This window comes from Cryptotermes secundus, unplaced genomic scaffold (genome assembly GCF_002891405.2).
Source record: "Cryptotermes secundus unplaced genomic scaffold, Csec_1.0 scaffold1009, whole genome shotgun sequence".
Classification (NCBI taxonomy): domain Eukaryota; kingdom Metazoa; phylum Arthropoda; class Insecta; order Blattodea; family Kalotermitidae; genus Cryptotermes; species Cryptotermes secundus.
In genome coordinates this window covers 1164126-1185875 of record NW_019744133.1, presented here as the reverse complement: position 1 = coordinate 1185875, position 21750 = coordinate 1164126, and the positions used below count along the sequence as shown (strand labels likewise).

Genomic DNA, 21750 nt, shown 5'->3' with positions numbered 1-21750 from the left:
ATAGGCAGGGATAGGCTCCTGCCACACAGGCAGAGTACGGGAGCCTTGATAGTAACGCCCTCCCAAGATCCGAAGATAAAGTGTAATATTAAGGGATTACGTGGCTACCTGTAAACCATATGCGGAGTGGTCAAGAAGGGGCACGAATATTTGTCAGGGAGTAGTACCAACAATTGAAAGAACAGAAAATAGATGGTGGCAGCTTGTATGACAGAAGGAAACTCCGATATAGGAAAATCCTAGCTAAGGGTAAGCTAGGATGGTTGCGTTAACGCCTTACAGCATAACCAGTGGAGGCAAGGAGGGGTACCTGCACACCCCCGGCGGCGCGACGTTACCAGGAGTACCAGTTTACGACATAACTAGTGGAGGCGAGGAAGGATACCTCCACGGCCCCTACATGCGGAGTTACCAGGGTGACAGAGGCGGGCTGACTCCACGCCCCCCTGTACCACGGCATTACAGCGGCGGCAGCAGCGGGAGGGATACCTCCATTCCCCCCCTGCGCCGCTAGGGCATTACACTTCAACGTACAATTGTAAAGAAGCTAGGCTTGCGTAGTCCTTAGTTTTGCCATGGGGGCAGAGCCTCCGGTCGTCCCTTCAAGAGCCCTCTCGTAAGCGCTAGGGCCAAAACCTGTTTGATTAAGACCCTTTGAAAATCTGCTGCCGCCACAACAACAGATCAGATCATTCATTCTATACCCAGCCGGAGCTTGTTGTGGGAGTATTCATCCCAGAGGTTCGCAGTATGGAGGTGTCGCCCCATATTATGATGGCCACTTAACAATTCTGTTTCCTGGCCAAGGCCAGTAGGTCTCTAGCAAGTTTCCAAGAGCCCTTCACTGAAGAAGTTCGGTTATCTCACACATGGTGTGGGACACCCCACTGTGTCCTTACCAGACACTCCTCAATCTTGACCCTGTCAATACATGAGAGATGTGAACGCATTGCATGGTCCTAAAGAGGCATAAGCTGGGGCTTACTAACCAGCTAACCTCATGGAGCATACTCATTCTGGAGATGTAATAATCTGTAAGCTACTCAAGAAATTCCCCATTTTATGTGGCCTGGAAGTTCATTACAGTGTTCAGAAGAGCCTGCCACTGGCCCCTGTCCTGAGCCATATTAACCCAGTCTACTGCCTATTCCTTTTTTATATTGTAACATCTTTCAAGATGTTTCTGCTTTTCAGATTTTTCGAATAACATTTTAATACATTTCTTAACCTTGCCTGAGGACTGTATGCTTCGTCCATCTTGTCCTGTTAGGGCTTCATTTATCAGTTGAATTCTGTCTCATTCTCAAGATCTAAATAATATGGTGTATGTATTTCGTTAAATATGAAGAAAATGAGAAAATATCTTATTTGTCATGTGTTGTCCTTCTCAAATTTACAATAATTACAGAACAAAACTTGTGGATATTTAGTAGGATCCCCCCCCCCAATGATACAGATATTTGTAAAGGTAAAACGGAGTGTGCTCAGTGATTAGTATTATCAATTTCATGCAACACATATGAGAAGTAGCCTCTAGTGTCGACACTTTCAACAGTGCCAGGATGCAGTTACTTTTATTTTCCAGACACAGTTCATGTCCCATAAACCGTAGCACTCTGAGCTGTGCCATGACGTAATGACAGTTATTTGCTGTGCAGGAACCCAAATGAGCCTCAGGAGCCGGACCTTGTGCATGGGGTGAGGCAAGAAAGGAATCGCTTCAAAAACATCGAATGGACAGCGTACGAGGCCGTCCACAAGAAGTACCTCAACCTAGGTCAGTAATATTTTAATGTATGTCTCCAGTTAGAAACTCAGGATTACGTGAAGAACTCCTGAACCTTCATCAGTGTCTCAATAGCATATGCTGCAACAAAAAGCTATCCCTGTAACAGGCATTGGAGGCCTATATGGTTTTGAGACTTAGAGGCTCCCACATATTCTAGAAAATCGACCCACAGACGGCGGTGAGGTTATCAGCCTTACGCGCCGGCCGCGCTTTACACCGCAGGGAGTTTCCTGGTATTCATTTCTGTTAGAGGCTGAGTCGACCCCAGGGCCATATTGTGGCTGGAAGGATTAGGTCAATTGAAATATCCAGTGACCTCATAGGCAATCGAACCTGCGATCTTGCGGCTTGTAGCATAATGCCTCAACCAACTACGCTACCGCATGCCCTTTATCTCATCTTAACTTTGCAATGAAAAAATTAATTTAACTTAAACTTTGTACACGACCTGTTGTAGGGATAGCTGTAACTTTTTTATTACAGTTGATATTCAGTTTAATTGTCGAACATTTGGCACTCTAAACTGGGACGCTCTTCTTTCTTTTGGTTAAGATCATGGTGAGTCCACTATCTGTTGTTTTATAAATATTTATTTCTGCTTTGAGAAATCTTTTGGTTTTGTTTCAGGTCATTTTATCTAGCTGTTTGATATTTGTGTAAAAAGTACGCCCCTCAAAAATATCATCAATAAACAAAAATGCCGATCTGTAGTGAAAACCCCATCCAGAACTCCAAAAGCGAACTCACACCGATACAGTTAAATGTAGCATATTCAAATACGCGAAAAGGATGCCACAGTTGCGTCTTGTAGCATCGTTGCACACGTTTCACACACTGGATTCATCAAACCACAGGACACGCTTCCCCCCCACCCCCTCTCTCTCTCTCACACACACACAGATGTCTCCATTTTCTCAACTGCAGTGCGTCTGAAAGCAGATAATTGCAACTGCATCTGCACTCCTTGATTCAGATATTTAATATTACAGAGCAATGTTAACACCCAATGAGAATTCAACGAGGAAATCTCATTTCTTGCATAATCTTTCGTGCCGTTAATTTTCCCTGCGTTGTCACGTATTCCTTTCCAGTTCCCCATCTTATCGAATGATGCTTCTGTGTCGACGTTTAACGTCATCTCCCACGAATTAAACACACGAATAATTGCAAATCGTCTTCTTTATGTGGTATGCTACACTTCACATGTCCATATCAAAATATTATCGTAAATCACAGAATAGACACGATACTGTGGAACAAAATACCGCTCTGTCATTCGTGACTTACTGCATAATTCGCATTCATAAAACATGTCAGCTCTCGACATTTCGTTGGTATAATAAACTGGAACAGCTTAATTTCAGAGCTTGTATCTCATGTTTCGTTACCTTTTGCAAATCCTTTCTTTTTTATAATAAGTAAATCAGAGACGTGTGCGTTATCTTACTGTATATCCCACCCATTTCTTTTTTTCGTTTTCAATGCGTTCCTTGTATTAAAAGAAAGTATATGATAGTTGAAGAAAGCAGTCTTCTGGGATTTGGCACCGTGTATATGTGGTGTTAACCGACGTTTCGGAGGAACGTATCGCCTCCATCTTCAGGGTAGAAGAAAAAAATATAAGAAGACTGTGTGTGACAGACAGTCTGCTTTTACCGGTTCTCACGGTCTCTCCGCCTGCAGATTTCTTATATTTTTTTCTTCTACCCTGAAGATGGAGGCGATACGTTCCTCCGAAACGTCGGTTAACACCACATATACACGGTGCCAAATCCCAGAAGACTGCTTTCTTCATAGTCACCGCCGTGAAAGCCTCAAATCTTACATATATAATAGTTCTTCCGAGAACTTCTTGTTTAGGTATATATGAATAGATCCTTGTTTCACAGATAAACAGAATTATCGAAAATAAAATACTGATCGCAATAATGTACACTGAACCAACGGATCACAATGAGATTGGCCTCACAGGTACACCTTCTGTTAAGTTGTATTGCCCATTGTTATTTCACATTGCTAACAGTACGAACTAAGCGATTAAAAATGTTTGTTGGGGTATGTCTCTTTTTGTACTATGCGTAATTACTGAAAAATACGTATTCAATGAACTGCCATAGGGTTTATAGAACATGGCGTTCTTTTTATTCACGAAACTCTGTTGTGAATATTGTGATTTTGCGTTATTGATTTGTAATAATTATGTGTTTGGTTTTCATCAACTCAGATATCGTATTCATTCGACTGAATGAGTTCAGCATTCTCGCTTGTGGTAATTACGATCACGAAATACGAATGCATGGGTTTATTTTTGCTGCTCTTCAATTTTCACTTTTGTTTTTCCACTGATTTGATCATGTTTGTTTTGACGCACTTTCAAGTCCGTTATTTTTCGGATCAAAGCGTATTTATAGGATTATTAGTTAAAATTTATCTCAGTTTTCATTAATTAATTCTTCTGTCATGTATTCTTATTGCGCACGCGTAAGAAATTCCATTGACTCTACGAACCACGGTGGGTCAGATCTTATGTCAACAACCTTATTAATTTTTCTTTCCACATTTATTTCACATAATCTGGAGACTCTGCAGTAAATGTATATGTTCAATAAGTACTGGCTCGTGAATTAGATATGTTCAGTGGCGTAAGTAATTACTTTTTTGTTCACTTAGGTACCATTTTAATTCTTGTATTGGGGTTTTTACTCAGGTCTGTCTTTTAGAGTTAGGACGGTGTATATTTTCAGTCTGTGTGTAGTTTCGCTAATGTCTGGTAGGTTCGCTGCTAGTGCATTTGTGTGGTTTTCTAATTTCCTTAAATATTTGCTATTCCCCTTTTTATTTCACTGAGCACTGTGTTGATTTGTAGATCTTCCTGGATCCTGTGGCTGTTTATGTACCAAATGCTTTCAGAATAGATTGGAGAGTCTTGGATTGAAAGCGCTGGAGTATTTTGATGTTGGAATTGGAGGCTGGCCCCAATAGCTAAATTCCATAGGCCCATGTGGGTTTGAGTGCTGCTTTGTATAGGAAGAGTTTGCTTTCAGTTGATAGTGTTGATCTTCCAAGTATCCAGTGCATTTGTTTCGCTTTCTGGTTGAGCTGTTTTCTTTTTTGTTTTGATGTACTTTGTCCATGTCAGTCTTCTATCGAGTTGCATGCCCAGGTATTTCACTTAATTTTTCTGGGGTAGATCAACATTGCTCATTCCTTTTCAAACTGGGACTGACAGATGACCCAACCTGTGAACGGTGCCTACAAGAAGATGAATCAGCCACACATATCCTATGTGATTGTGAGGCCATAGCGTATTTAAGATTTTGTCACCTGGGTCAGTTCTTCATGGAACCAAGTGACTTTTATGACGCCTCCATATATAAAGTCCTACATTTCATTCGAAGTGAAGGATTAATAAAGTGTTAATCCAAGAGGAGGAGGCACAGTAGATCATTGAAGGTCACAGTGGGAGGGCCGGATTTTATGGCTCACCCCTTACACACACACACACACAAATACATACACAACATTGGTCATTTGCACTGCCGGACAGGTTTGATTGCGTAGGGTGAATGTAATATGCTTGGATTTACTTTGATTTATTTTAATTCTCCATTTCTTCGCCCAGTCGACGATCCTATTGTTGGTGGCTTGGAGTTTCATGGAGGCTATCGCTGGATCTTCATGTATGGCGAAGATTCCTATGTAATTGTTGTGTTTTTTTTTTCACTGGCTCTTCCATCACATTCACGGCCCTGGCCTCTTATTCAGTTCCGTAATCATTTTTCACAGACGATAGTTCTCCTTGGACGGGGGATCAGGCCGTCGCTAGCTGGAGGTGAGTGGTCGGCTTCAAGTCCCCGCCAGGAAAGAATCCCCCAGTAGCTGTTGGCTAGGAGGCTGAGTGGGCCCCGGAACCGGTCTGGACACTATGGAGGGAGAGAATCTTGCCCATTTCCAGGAATCTAATCCGGACCGTAGCGTGTCGCTATACCGACTGAGCTATCCAGACTCATTTTTAATTAGTAAAATGCACATGTTGCGTTTTTAGTACTCGTTCAATGCCTGTTGGTCCGCCAGCGGAATTTTGCCTGTTACCCTCGAAACTTAATGGCTTGTACGTCTCCTCTTACCGCAGCAACTGAGAACGCAAGTGGTAGTCTTGAGGGCACCTCCTAACGGCTTCCGTGGCTGGCCAGTCTGTGCAGTCAGAAAAGCTATCCCTGCAGTAGTTACGAAACGAATTCCATTTATTAATTTCTTCCTTTGAAAGTGCCGTTCTAATTTAATTAAGCTACAAAATAAAATTTAAGTGGAATTTGTAATAATATTGTTACGTATCCTGGTAACGCGGTCGGTCACGGTAGCCGAGCGATCTAAGGCATGAACTATCTTCGCTTGCTCGGAAGCCGGGATCGTGGGTTCGAATCCCACTCATGGCATGGATGTTTAGTGTTTGTGTCTGTATGTGCGTTTTTCTGTGTTTATGTACAGGTAGAGGCCTTGCTACGAACTGATCACCCGCCCAAGGAGCCCTGCCGAATATCTAAGATCTAGTAAACCGAAGTGAAACGGAGAGTTTCATGGAGGTAGGCCAAGGCCCAAATTGGGGCTGTAGCGCCGCAGGAAAAAGAAATCCTGATAACGCGACAAGTAATTAATGGGTTCCGGATTAGATGAATCGATTTATTGGATATTCACCAGGCGGAACTACGTAAATTAGTTGTCACAGTCTTAACTCTTAACTGTAACATTTCGTAACTACGAACAGTCAAGGTTACTGTAACTACACCACATAAAATAGAGACTTCACTTCTGTCTTCTGTCGTGTTCTGTACCATGTCTCCTGGATTCTCATCAACAATCTCTAGTAACCTCCTAGTAATCCTCTTGATGTAGATTGGTCCCTGTTGCTTACTTGAGCAATATGCCTTGAAGATATGTCGGTGAGTGGAGGTATATCTCCTCGCACTCTTAAACTCGACCCGTAGATCGAAATTATGAGCTTCACGTTTCGGCTGCTTTATCCCCAAATAAACACCCCAGTATTCATTGGATAGGAGGCTCAGTGGGAGCTGGTGTGAACGCTGTAAAGAAGAGAAACTCTCGTGCCTGGAATCGAATACATTTTCCCCGGCCGTCTGTGCCGTTAACCGTTACTAAAGGGATTGAATTATACCTACTCTTAACATACTGTAGCTTGTAGAGCCGTTACTATGCAACGACCGCGAGATGAATATACCAGATTAATTCATTATACGTGCGCCATTCTATAGATGAGTATTCCTGACGATAAAATTATGGTCTACGTCACCAGCTGTCTATGACGCACCCCCTTTCCTGTAGTAGATTGAGTGTGCCCCTGCACTACTCTCTTCTGTCTCATTCTCCCTGTTACTCCAACCATAACGGCCTTGCGCAGTTTAGCGTGCTCGTAAAACAATTTGCTTTTATTCCTCTGTCTTGTCCCTCAGCCCACCACCATCCCTTCGCTTTCAGAGCATTAAAACCACAAAGATATCACTTAAGTTCCCTTGTTTAGTCGATCTGTAATTTCTAGCCTGCATTTAGAGTAAAAGCCAGTACAGCAAGGCTGTAGGTTTGCTAAGTGCATGGGGTTATGTCTCGCCTCGCTTATAGAGGCAACGGTGAAATTAACGGAGGAAGCGAGCCCCACACATCCGATTTCATACACTCAAAATGGGTCATTTTAACGGGTCAAGAAATACGGCGTTAATAGCTAACATAATAGACCCTGGGTACTGAATTCTATAGCTTGAATTACAAGATTAAACAAACGTTATAAATAAGGTATAGAAAATTGTGACAATGTTAATACAATTATAGTGTTTCTGGAGATTATCAATCTTCCTATTATTTAAAACACAAAATGTTTCGGACACTGAATTCTGTCTCCGTCTTCAAATGGAACATACTCAAAATGTCCATTGTGCCCCACTGAGTAGGTTCCACCTGAAGACGGAGACAGAATTCAGTGTCCGAAACATTTTGTGTTTTGAATAAAAACTTGACGAAAAATGTCCAGAGTTGTTTATCACGCCGTTGCCTAGCAATACGCGTTACAATATAAACCAATACTCGTATAACCCATTACACATTACAGGTACACGAGACAGCTACATACAAATAAAGTAACAGTGGCACAATAATCTAAAATAAAATATTTTAGAAGCATTTCACATCAAAAGGAAGAACAGAACAGCGTCACAACAGCTCAGCAGGTTCCATTAGCCCAACATCCTATACACCTGATGAAGGCCAGTTAGGCCGAAACATGTAGTGTTGTATAATGAGGGCACACGGAGATGTTAGGGTGTGAATAGCAATAATAGAAGGTAAAGTTATCCCTCTAACAGGCCGTGGAGACCCATAGGGTTGTGAGACTTCGAGGCTCCCACATTTTCTAGACAGTCGGCTCACAGATGGCGGTGAGGTCAGCCTTTCGCGCCGGCCGGCCTTTATCTGCAGGAAGATTCCTTGTACTCATTTCTCCTAGAGGTTGAGTCGATCCCAGGGCCATAGTGCGGCTGGGAAGGATTAGGTTAAATGTAAAATCCATTTACCTCATCGGGAATCGAACCCGCAACCTTCCGGCTTGTAGCACAGTGCCTCAACCAACTGCACTACCCCGTGCCTCTAATATTATTATTGTAAAAGTTATAATAATTTTCACATCGGTTTTTGTGCCGAAGAAATACTTTTTTGATTTAGTATGTTTATTAAAAACATAAAATAATATGCAGAATTCCCTAGAATGAACGAACACATTTTGAACCTTTTTACTGAGAACATGAACAGACACAGAAGAGTGCGGGTTTCACCGCGTGGCAGCGGAACTGTCCAATTTATACGGACGGGATGCGTCGTCCATTGTTTTGCAGGAATCACGCTTCAAATGTGTGGCATCTCTTTTAGGGCAATTTTAATATGGGATGTACATTTTGCGAGCTCAGGTCGAAGTGCAGTGAAATGGAGAAAGGTGGGGAAGATATAAACTTTATGACTAGCTGTTTCGTGTGGTGAAAACTGTGTTCTCCCAACTCTGTTTATATTCTCGACAAAGAAAATAAATTGTGTGCACTCTCTCTTGAACATCCTATATATTTATTCACAACCTCGATATATTTCTATTCTGAAAGAGATTTTCACTGCTATGTTCATTTTAAAGCTGTTCCCTTTTGCGTTGTTTCATGTTATAGGCGGATACGATGTTTCGAAGAAATAAGACCGCCTGAATCTATAGGGTTTAAGATAAGGGCAGAATGTTCCTCCGAAACGTCGGTTAACACCACATATACACGGTGCCAAATCCCAGAAGACTGCTTTCTTCATAGTCACCGCCGTGAAAGCCTCAAATCTTACAGAGCGGAAGTCCTTTGCTAGCCAACGGTTCGGTAAGCGCATTCCCGTGGCAACGACTAAAACGGAATAACAGAGGAACCGTTTAAGATGGTGATTTATGTTCGAGTCTCCTGGCAGTGAATTCAGTCATGAGAGTTCGGTCATTTGGGCTATCCCATGTGGAGGCGGCGTAGAATACCTCCACCGTAGCTCTGCGAGTCGTAGGAGGCGACAAAAAGGTAATCTCGAATCTGAGACAGTAAAATATGGTCGCTAGTCTCACGGGACTCGGATTCGAGAATGACTGCGCTGGCGAGGACCAGAAGCAAATGTAAGCGACAGACCCGCCCTATCGTCAGAGAGAGCGCCCCACGTCAAGAAACCCCCATCTGTCTGACAGCAACAAAAGTCTGGTCCAAAGCCCTAGATGGGTGCATCATTCCAAGACAGACTGGGCGACTGACCCTCGGTCGTGACGTAAGACTCAGACTCAGGTTTGTGGGAGTGAGCAAGGATTCTTCGTCATTCGTCACAGTAGAAGAGAAGACACTCGTGGTCCAGTAAGGAATGGAGTGAGGCTGAGACCGTCATCGATTGTGAATTGTTATAATTGGGTGTAGTTGTAAAGAAGTGCCAATAAACCCAGGCATACAATCCAGAACCCGTTATTATTAGTCACGGGACCCCGGATACGTGACAGTATGGTCTCACAGTACAGAAGGTCACAATCTTAAATACGTTCTGTTGAACGTAAAGAATATTTACACTTTGTCTCTATAAGAGGCTTCATAAAGCCATGAAACACTTTCAGTCAATCAGTAACGTTGGCAAGACAGCCCCCTTTTGAGCTATAGCCTTCCTTAGAAGATCCTGTCAGATTGTATTGGGGTTTCACTCCCTTGGATTTCGTGAGAAATTTTTTACAGAACAAGGACGTCAGCTTTGCGTCCAACCCCCAACTTGGATACCAGGTGACAGGGTAGAGCAGTTACACCCCCGAGCACTGGGTTCCCTTTCTGTCTCCTGGGACTCGCAGGGATACGGTGGAGGTATTCTCCACCTGTTATAGAGCCCAAGAATTCATATCTGTAAAGAGTCTGATTGTCTAGGTTGTAAGGCCACATAATTCGGTAAAAGTTCACGGACATTTCTAAGAAACGCATCGCCTCCATCTTCAGGTTCAAAGAGCAAGCCAAGCGAGATAAACAGGCTTGGCAGGCAATACTGGTTCCACAACACGCCGTCATATTTCTTTAATATCCATTGTATTATCCTCCTAGAATTGTTAGCCTGTCTTTTCTTTCCCATTCGTGCTGTATATCCCGCCCATCTAAGTCCCCTTTCTTTGATCGCCAGTTATATCCAGCCTACAGTTATATCTTATAAGATAGCCGCACGACGCTGAAGACAAAATTATAATTTCTGTGTGTTTTATATGGGGCACGCGGTAGCGTGGTTGGTTGAGGCACTATGCTACAAGCCGGAAGGTCGCGGGTTCAAGCCCCGATGAGGTCATTGGATTTTTTTCAATTGACCTAATCCTTCCAGCCGCACTGTGGCCCTGGGGTGGACTCAGCCTCTAACAGAAATAAGTACCGGATATTCTTGGAATATTCTTGGAGGTAAAGGGCGGCCGGCGCGTAGGGCTGACGACCTTGCCGCCATCCATACTTCTTTAAATGTACTATGACCTCCCAGAATATTGACCTTTCCTCTTGGGACACTGTGTAGCATGGAATATAGGTGAATAATGAATTGAAAAGTGCTAAGAAGAAGTGGTCGTGACCTAATTTTCTACGCCACCATTTTCGCGAAAAGACTAAAGAAAACCTCAAATAACCTCGGGATACTCAGTGTTCCCGCCGAAATTCAAACCAGGTGCCTCCCGAACACAAGGCAAAAATGTTACTGCGTACGTCATTTTGCTGGTTGAGTTTCAATATCTCTCCACATGACGTGGTCTTTGTGATAACTGCACGAGAAAGGAAGGGAAGTCTGGGTAAATTTACTTTTCTATCCACGTATTTTGGTAACCGTGTACTCTGCTGTTTCATAAGAATCCAAATGAAACGGAAGCCGACTTGAAGGGCGAAATCTCGGAGGAGGTGGGATATTTAATACCCTTACAGGTTTCATCTCGAAGTGGAAAGACGTCAATTTAACTCGAATCGAAATGCTGCCTACAAAATGGTTCGTCAAAAACGCCTAGGATTACGACAGTAATTTGATACTCGCTCACATGTAACTGGAATTTCCAGATACAGGTGTGTTCGTTATTGTAAGAGTAGGCTGCTGTAACCTGGGTAACCATGGCCACCGTCAGAGTTCGTTTTCCTAGAGATGGCAGCTTGAAATGGGAGCCAGGATAGCGCAGTCGGTGTAATGACTGGCTACGGGCTCGGCGGTCGACGGGATGTAGTTCGAGCCCTGGTATGGCCATACTTTTTCTTCTTCACGTCTTCCAGATCGGTTCCGGGGCCCACAGAGCCTCCTGTCCAGTGGGTATTGGCGGCTCTTTCCGTGGAGTAAAGCGGCCGGGACGCGAAGCTGACCACACATTTTTATTAATGTGGAGATCAAGAATGATAGAGCTATACGTCCACTCCCCCATACATCTTCATGGTGTTGTGCTTAATTAGTTATGCACAGGGGCAACTTTGTCTTTGGCAGTTAGAAATTTTGCTTACGCACAAACATTTAGACCGAAAGTTCTGTATCAAGCTAATTAGACGTCTGTGTGTTCAGAATAAGACAATCTGCTGTCTTATAATCGTTTTAATTTTTGGTGTATTTTCTCCTCCGTTACAATTTTAATTTCCCCCCCCCCTCCCATGTCCCAAGAGGGAGATGTCTGACTTGTGTCCTCGTCCTCCACCCCTCTTTCGCCCGAAATGGTAACTATTTTTACGATAAATATGACATTAAAACCTTTGGCATAATAATATAATTCAACTGTTGTGTAAAGTCTGGTAAAGAACAATGGCTGCAAGTCATACCATAGCTCAGGCTTCCTATAATGGCCTTCCGGGTTCGAGTCCAGTTTGTCATGTGGGATTTTAGGTGGACAAATTGACATTGTTGCCAGTTGTTCTCCGAGTATTTCTGTTTCCCCTTCCTATTATTATTCCAACTGCTACACTTTCATTAATCTTCATGTCATCGATTCCCACAGCGTCGTTAAATAACCAACGTAAAGAGTGATGGAGAATTCTGTCTTGTGGGATATAATGCCATGCAGTCCGTTGAAAATCAACTTACGTTTCAGAAGATTATGTCTCTTCCTTCTTCAGGATCGAAGAATAAGCCATCAAAATGAGAAACCAAAACATCTGGAAGTATACAGTTATGGCTTTGTGAAGAGAAACTCAAAGAATTTCTTTAGTTGATTTCGAAATTGCCACTGTATCTTGTGTGGCGTTACAGTCGCTTAAAGGAAAATGGCGTCTCCTCTGCAGCGAGCTCAGATTGTTGAGGGGAAATGTAGAAATAAATTCCTTCGTTTCAGTGCAAAGAAACAGAGTTACGTACAAACGGCTACAGCTCTGCATTCGAAGTGCAGATTATCCCAGAGCTGACGTAACACTCTGTATATGGCTGGTAGAATTCAAGTAGGCTAAAGGTTGTTTTCAAAACAAAGGAATGGCCACAGGTAGACATTTAAGCTGACCCCGTAGACACGTGTTGCTTTTTAACACCTCTTTCCCATACTTCATATTGTGGTACATAGACCTATTACTAAGTGTCACTCTGTAAACATCGGCCGTTGCCAAGAAACGGCTAGTGGAGACTGTAATAGACTGAGTACACTAGTCTGTTTGTAACAGTGAACTGTAAAGTGTGGAAGAAGCAATAGTGTTAGAGTTGTAGTACGGCCTGTCACTGGTCAGTAAATGGACTCACCAATCCAAACCCCGTTTATAGTCACCCACACTACTTAAGAGTATGGGTACAGGCAAATTGAATTTGCATAGATGTTGCTGATAAGCTGGGCTGAGGGTTATGTCAGTTGTAACGGTCAATCGGAGTTAATCTCATGGGAACTAAATAAATAGGATTAAAAATGCAATTTGTCTAAATAGTACAGCCTGTAGTGTGAGGCAGTAATCATATGTTGCGGTGACGTGGTGCGTTGTGCTTTGCATCTTGACCCTAATATGAAATATTTTGTCACCCGGGATCTGATGTGTTGAAGGGCGCAACAAAGGAAACAGGTACAGTCCGTATCATAAGATACGGCACTACATTCACAGCATTACATTGTAGATTAAAATGTTTTGCTAGGGGGAAATGTAAGACTGACTTTCTTCATTTTATAAAATTTTATGACACTGTAAATTAATTACACGCCCAACTTTTCTTCACAGTACCCGATTTGGAGTTGTGTTCGGTCTTGAGGTGTGAGTGTTCTAGACGCCGTCGGCAGCTGGAATATTGGCATCAAGTAGTACGTTGATAGGTGAAGGCTGATTTACAGAGGATTTGGAAGGAAGAGATTGCGGCCTAATTAAAATAGTACCCCGGAATTCGCCTTTAGTGACTGAGGAATTCCACGAACAGTCTATGTCCCTGTCGAGATTCGAACGGAGCATCTCCGCTATGTCAAGTCGTGTTGGCTGTGAACGTGACTTAAAATGTATCTTAAAGGAATTAAGATGGGAGAATGTGGATTGGATTCATCTAGCTCAGAATAGGGACGAGTGACGAACTTAGGGAAATGATGATATTTCGATTCAGTGCAATTTTGAGCATTTATTGAGTTTCTGGGCAACTGTTAGCTTCCCAAGGATGCAATTCCATGGATTCAGTCCCCTGATAAGAAATGGAAACTGACTGTAATCTGAACTTAATTCAAGGTAAAGTTATCTCGGTTATGCACCACACGCCATAAGAACGCGCACGAGAGTGGAGATATAACTCCATGCATTCCTGACCTCTGCACTAGATGGAGTTGAGTGGTCTCTTCAAGTCCAGACCACTTTACCCCCAATAGGAGACTGGCTGGGGAGGTCATGCCGTAGCTCAGCCTTCCCACCCCCACAGCCCAGGTTCAATCGCAGATCACATCATGTGGGATTTGTGGCGGACAAAATGGCACTCGGTGGAGGCTGTGGCCATAGCTCAGGCGGTTAGTTTCCGGCTTCCCACCGGAGCATGTTGCCCCTGGCATTTCCCATTCCTGCAATCTGCTACACCATTAAACATCCTTGCATCGTGACGTCGTCTTTAAATAACAACCTTTAGGAAAAGAGATCAGGTGGGCCCCAGAACGGGTCTGGACGCTGTCGGAAATCAACCCCCGATTCCTTCATCGTCCAGCCTGTAGCCTGGCCTCTATTCAGAAGAACTACTCCATTATTTTAATAAGAATAAAAATGCACATTAACTTTATTACAGGTCACTGTTTAGCCTACTTTCATTATTTTGAAACAATAAAAGGAGGCTTATGAGATCACCTTGCTGTCTCTCTAGTGCGTCCCCGACAATTTTTGTTAGGAGGCTTATGAGTTCACATTGCAGTGTGCCTTATGTCTCTGTATTCAGTTAATTTTATCGTTTTCTATGAGGTACATGTCGCATCAAAGGAAAGTAGGGGATTCGTTCTTCGCAGAACTTCTTGTTTGTAATGCAGATATAAACATTTATTAATCGTGGTTTGTTCTGTATACCAAACCAAGAAGCATAGTGGCCAGACACAAACACGCTATGCGGGTAGACAGACAGACGGAGACAGAGAAGGTTCCCACAAAAGCAGTTAATGAATCCAGAAACCACATCCCTGGCACAAGCAAACACGGATGCGTAAACCTACTTTCTATTCCGTAAATTTATTTAATTGATATGAACTGTAATTAGATTTGTAAATATTGTCTGGGCTCTTCTAATCCACAGAGAAGTGCAGTGCACGTTTCTTGACATATTTCATTGCTATGGAATTCCCGGTACAACAAACAGCACTGCCACGGAACAAAACTGCCAGAGAACCGTTGCGCTGATCACGTGACACCCTCTTTCCGCAAAAGGTTGGCACTAAATTCGCCGACAAGCGGCGGTCACTCGGTCGGTATAGTTCGCTTGAGAACTGCAAGCCACGAGATCAGAGGTCGATATTGTTAAGAAAATTTCTTTCCTCTATAATTCGTGGAAACAAATTACTTAAGACGTCCTGCAAACACTGGCAGTGATATTGTTGTGGGGTTATTTTTCCACTGTCTGTCACAACTGCCGCGCGGTCTCAGGCATGAACTGTCTTCGCTCGCTCGAACGCTGGGATCGTGGTTCGAATCCCACTCAAGGCATGGATATCTCTGTACGTTTACTTTGTGTTTGTATTGTCCTGTGTGCAAATAGCGACCTTGCGACGGGCTCATCCCCCGTCCAAGGAGTCTACATACTGTGTATAGGTTCAAGATACTGAAAAGGCGGCCAAGGCCCAACAAGAGACTCTAGAGCCATAATAATAATAATTTTGCGACGATTTGGAATGAAGAACTAACATTTCTAATTATGCATTCTTGAAAGAAACAAACACAAAGTGATTAAGCGGTTTTAACCTTGTTTTGTAGGCTCTGCAATGTTAAAATGTGGGTGCCTGCCGCTGATTCCCAGGCGGGACAAGCATAACTCATTACTTATCTGCTCAGTGACTTAGGAGAGGGCTAGCAAAATGATGGCGATTAGACGCTCACTTTTGAATAGGGAGTAGATTCTAATAAATGTTCTGAAGGCCTTGGCTTCAATCATTTCTATATGCAGTCTCCATGTAATCCTCTTACCGAAGATTACACCGAGATATTTTACATGATTGACGAAGGGGATATTCCGTTCATTCGGTGTAAGATGAGGCTCAGGGGGCTACAGTCTATGAGAAAAATAGTTGGCCTGAGTCTTCATTGATTTTTATGATCCAGCGCTCACACCATGTCTCAATAGCACTGAGACTTCGCTGCGACTTCCTGAGAACATAACCCTCTTTACTGTGTGTTGCATATACACAGGCGTCATCAGCAAAAAGACCTAGATGGACACCAGATGTTTGGGGCGTATCGTTTACGTATAAGCTGTACAATTTGGGGGACATGACAATATTGTAGCACCGCTGCTTGTATATCCCTTGGCATAGACATTTCACCTTCGACTGAAACTCTGAACTTTCTCGGAGAAAGAAAAGAGCCAGTAAGATTGGTTAGACTGATCGAAAATTGTAATTCAGATAATTTATATAGCAAGCCAATGTGCCATGTTGTATCAAAGGCTTTTTCAGTATCCAAGAATACAGCAGCCGTAGACATGTTATTGTTGAAATTTAAGTTTACTTGGTCTGTAAGCCTCATACATTGAAGTGTCGAGCTGTGATGGGCACGGAAACCAAACAGGCTTCAATTAAGCAGGCCTCTTTCATCAATGTGCCTTTGGTCTATTTCCAGAATAACTTTCTCGAATAGTTTGCCTGTTCTAAACAAGAGGCTAGTCGGACGAAAATTTTGAGGTACTTTTGGGTCCTTACCGGGTTTCGGTAACGTTATAAACTTTGCTTCCTTCCAAGGCTTTGGAAAACGGAGCAGCCGAAGGCAGTGTTTAAATAAATATGTCAGCTATACCAGTGGTGTTCTTGGAAGGTGCATAAGACATTCGTTTGGAATACCATCCAGTCCACAAGCCTTTCGCAGTTTTGCTGAATTTTCTAATTTATGTATGTCACAAGGACTTGCTTTCCCCAACGGGGTGCGGTCTACAGATGTAAACAGAGCTTGGACTGTAGTCTCTACCTGTCGCACATGGCTTTCGTCACACAGGTCATGAGATGTGAACTGGTTTTCTAAACAATCCGCTATCACGTTGGCTTTCTCATCATGGTCATATGTTGTTCTGAAGGTCCGTGAACAGCGGTTCTTGCCTTTGGTCCATCCCTGTTCATAAGCGATTTCGCGAGATGCCACAGAGCTTGGGTGTGATCTCACAGTTCCCTGTTTTTGTTTCCCACAGTTCTAGTGCCTTTCTACGGGTCATTCGTCTGATGGTTTTGGCGACCCAATTGAGTGCCGTTTTACATGCTAGATCCAATCACTAATTGTCCTGCTTATAACATCTAGGCACGGACCGCATAGAAAACATCGTACCTCTGTTGCGTTCGCGTCTGTTGGAATGCCCATTGCCTATCAACAGCGTTGTTTACAGAGTAATGACGTAACAGCAGCTGTTGCATAGCTGCTTATTTCGCAGTAGTTTCCTAAAACCAGGTTTACACGCCACAATACCAGGTTTCTTGAGGGTTAGTTCCACCATTCAAGTAATATTATTGACAATTTTAGAGGCTGCAATGTTGGTATTGGAGGGATTTATGAAGTTTGCAGTTCTGATGACCTTAGTTAACGTAATATACGTACGATGTCTTATGCTGTTAGGTTCATGAATTCAGATACTATTAAAGATAATATTCTTGGGGGTAAAGGGCGACCGACGCGTAAAGCTCACAACCTTACCCCCATCTATGAGCCAATTTTCTAGAAAATGTGGGAACCTCAACATCTCACAGCCCTATGTGCCTCCACGGCGTGTTACAGGGATACCGTTACTTTTTTTACCCAATGACAATTTGATATGCTGCAATGTTGGCACTACTGATAGGAGGGATTGAAGAAACCACGTAGTTTAGATGGCCTCAGATGGCATGATATTGTCACGTGTATCAGTGACTATAGACGGGGTTTTGGTTGGATGATTGGATTTATTGCACCTTATACATTCACACAGTTCAAGACTACGTGCAGTTACAGCGCTATTGCTATTCTACACACTTTCCAGTTAACCGTTGCTCACGCACTAGAGTTCTCAGTCCTCACTAGTCGTCTCCTGGCAACGGGTTTATAGCAGTCTCACTCTAACTGCAGCGTACTATGAAGTCTCCTTGCACCACTAAATTCTTTCTTGCAATTTCTTCTCAGTCCCCTTCGACTGTCGTCTCCAGAACTCGACCCAGTTCCCATTGTAGCTGCATGAGATCCTCGTTATGTAGCCTGGAGGCGGACACATAGAAGACACAGCTTCCTCTGTTGTTGCGAAAGAGTGTTTACAGCTTCGTTGCCTATCAATAGACGTCCTATTGTTGAGCGTACGCTTCGCGGGAATGTGTTTACCGGGTCGTCTTCTACCAATGGGTATACACGTCACAATATACGTACTAGGTACATCGTTTTATGACGATTGGTTCAGGCATTCAAATAATATAAAGATTATTACCTCAACAGTTCGAGATGTTGCTATTACTGATGAGAGGGGTTTTTAAATGCGCCGTTGAGATGGGCCCAGGTGCCATGATATAGGGGGGATTCACACCCAGACACACATCAAGATGAACTCCTAAGCCCGCAAAATAAGAAAAGTAGACTAAGAAAACTTGGAAGTTGCACCGGACAATGAAAACTTACGAGGGAGTGTAGGTATAACTACACGCATTCTTAACCTTTGTCGTAGTTCGAGGCGAGTGGGCAGCTTCACGCTCCTGCCGCTTTACCTCCAGGTAAACAGCCTCCGATATTCATTGGATAGGAAGATCGTTGGATCTGAGAGCCCGCCTCGACACTTGCCTCTGATGGGGATCGAACCCCAGCCCGTAGCCCGTCGCTATACCGACTGAGCTGTCCCAGCTGTACCTTATGTAATTGGCTTGTTCAGTTGATTTTTGTTAGTTAACAACACACGTTAAGTGTTGTGTTTTGGGTCTAGAATACTGATGCACGTGTCTGTAAGGAAATTTATAATTTTGAGTTAGAGCGCTGATCACTTGGAAGTCTGTACACGTGTCGCAGCAGCTTCAGTCGCAACTTCCCGGTTTCGGAACAAAATCCTGCAGATTAGCCGTTTAATACTAAATTGTCCTGTAAGTTTCCGCTGCTGTAATTCCTGTTCATGTGCTATACCTGTATTTGAACCGTATCTAAAATGAAGGCAGTACCGGTATAGGAAGACTGAGCCATCCGCCTTTCTGTCCACTGTTTCGTGTAAAATATTTCAATTTAATTTTGTATTGTTAGCTGCACTGAAATGTGTCTGGCGATATTTACTGCATTGGTCACATACAGAGTGTTTCACGACATTAGGGCATAACTGCAGGAGGGGATTTCCTAGGTCTTTTTTGATCAAAAAAGTTCATATAAACATGTGTCCAATTTTGGACGGTTTACTGAGTTATGACCCCTTTTTCATTCCCGTACACGCCCTCGTGTGAACCGCGCCTGTCATCTGGCAGGGCGCTATTTTTAGCCAGCTACAGACAGAGCGTTCTCGTTATCTCGACACTTGAGAGGTACCTAAGGCGTGGTGGGTTGGTATGTCCGGCCACGGCTAGTGTGGCGGCTACTGGTGTTCAGAACAGTTCTCATCTCGGTGCGTCTGTTACGTTCACGATGCCATTTACATTTTCATTTGAGGAGTATGCAGATATGATTTATGTGTGCGGGTTTTGTGACGGTAACTCAGTTCTTGCCGTAGCTGAATATCAGCAACGGTTTCCGAATAGTAGAATACCGAACCGGAGAGTGTTTACTGGAGTTTACCAGGCATTCTGGTATACCGGTAGGCTTCCCGGTGTTCGTATTGCAGCCGAGCGTGGTGTTAATGAAGGCTTCAATGAAGAAGGCATTGTTCACATGGTACACCGCAGTCCACATACAAGTACGCGAAGAATTGCCAGCCAAGTCTCCGAGACTTAAGCCTGCTGGATTATCGTGTGTGGGGATGGAAGAAAGAACTGGTTTACAATGTGAAGGTGGCAACGCGAGGTGCTTTGCTCGGTCGCATTCTGGACGCCGCTGACCACATAAGAAACAGAAAACTGAAGCTGCTACGTGCTGCCCGCACGGTTCACAACCGGTCGGCAGCCTGTGTTGCGGCCGGCGGTGGCATTTTCGAAAATCAGCTTTAAGCACCAATCAATTCAAATTAAAGGTAATTTCACGAAGTTAACTTTACAGTCATACTTTAAATGTATCATGTATTATGCTGGTTTATTACTTTGTTCCGTTTATTGTCAGTAATCGTTACCTTCTATTCTGAGTTTAAAACGGTCATAACTCCGTAACCGTCCAAAATCGGACACGTGTTTATATGAACTTTTTTGATCACAAAGACATAGGAAATCACCTCCTGCAGTTATGCCCTAAAGCCGTGAAACGCCCTGTATAACTCATACGAATATGCTAGTAACTTAATGAATTTCCTCAGACACAGCTCATTTTACAAGAAATCTGTAAAAGGTAAAGGTATCCCTGTAACAGGCCGTGGATGCTCGTAGTGTTGTGAGACGTCGAGACTTCCACATTTTCTAGACAGTCCGCTCATAGATGGCGGTGAGGTTGTCAGCCTTACGCGCCGGCCACCCTTTGCCCCCAGGAAGATATATGGTACTTGAGGACTTGAGCACGGAAACAGAAGAATAGCCATTGTTAGGGACCGTTATCAGGCAGCTACTAGTGAAGACACTGCAGGTTGGAAAATACTTAGTGTGTGCTCTAGTGAACTGTAAAGCGTGAAAATCAGCGATGGTGCTATAATTAAGTGTAGTCACGAGTCTCGTGTTAAAAGTCGTCAACAAATCCAATATCTAGGCCAAACCCCCGTCGAGAGTCACACTCACATGCGATATTATGGTTGTAACGCCATACATTTCGGTTGAAATCTACCTACGTCTGCTTATTGCTGGGTTCTTGTTTGCCTCACTCGTCGAACCTGAAGATGAAGGCTACACCTTCTGCCGAAACATCGGTAAAATTCTGCAATATTATACGTCGTTACAATATCACGTGTTAGGGTTGCGTGACTGTAGACACCACTCGAAACTACAGGCAATTACAGCGCTATAGCTGATCTACACACTTTACAGTCCACCGTTACACACACACACACACACACACTAGTGCTCTCACCCTCCACTAGTCGTATCCTGGCAACGGATTTATATAACAGTCTCACTGTCACTGCAACACACATAAAGTCTTCTTTAAACAGCCTAATTCCTTTCTTGCCATGTTTTCTCGAACATCTTCTGCTTCCGACTCTAGAGACTCAAGTCAAAGTCACATTGCGACTGACGGTCAGTCAGTAAGTCTTGGTGTCGAGATATCTATTACCATTTTAAAATCTTGTTTTTGTGGGGCTCCCACTCGTATACGAGTATTTCGCACATACACGTGTGTATGCACACTTCGCGTGTATAGCGTGTTACTGGAAATTCTTCCTTTTGCACTACACACAAGCCCTCTGTCAGTACAGGCTTTACAGAGCAGATCATGCCTATCTTACATATCTTATGCTACAACGAAAACTTAATCATTTGAAAGGTCGTAAGCTTGACCACCGCCAAGTTTAAGCCTCTTATATTTTCTGTGTCTGGCTTCACCTTGTCCTATACCGCGAACATGTTCATTATCATGGTTTTGTATGACTTCTGCTTGTCGCCTGCACAATTCTGTTATATAATCGTATACATACGGAAAGTTGAAAGCCGTGTGCAAGTCGCGGACCAGTGCGGACTGGTCTCAGAGTCAGAGTTACTTTACGACTTGTCTCCAGGTCCAAGTCACATTGCGACTGACATTCAGTCAGTCAGT

The 21750-nt window shown here is 43.4% G+C and overlaps 1 protein-coding gene across 2 annotated transcripts in view; it reads left to right on the top strand.

Annotated features, from left to right (window-relative positions):
* Window positions 1-21750, top strand: part of LOC111874568 (neuroligin-2) — a 169162-nt gene that overhangs the window by 131485 nt on the left and 15927 nt on the right. For both annotated transcript variants that reach the window (XM_023870174.2, XM_033755506.1), the window contains exon 6: window positions 1659-1777. In XM_023870174.2, coding sequence (XP_023725942.1) covers window positions 1659-1777 — 119 coding nt within the window. The remainder of the gene's footprint in view (window positions 1-1658; window positions 1778-21750) is intronic.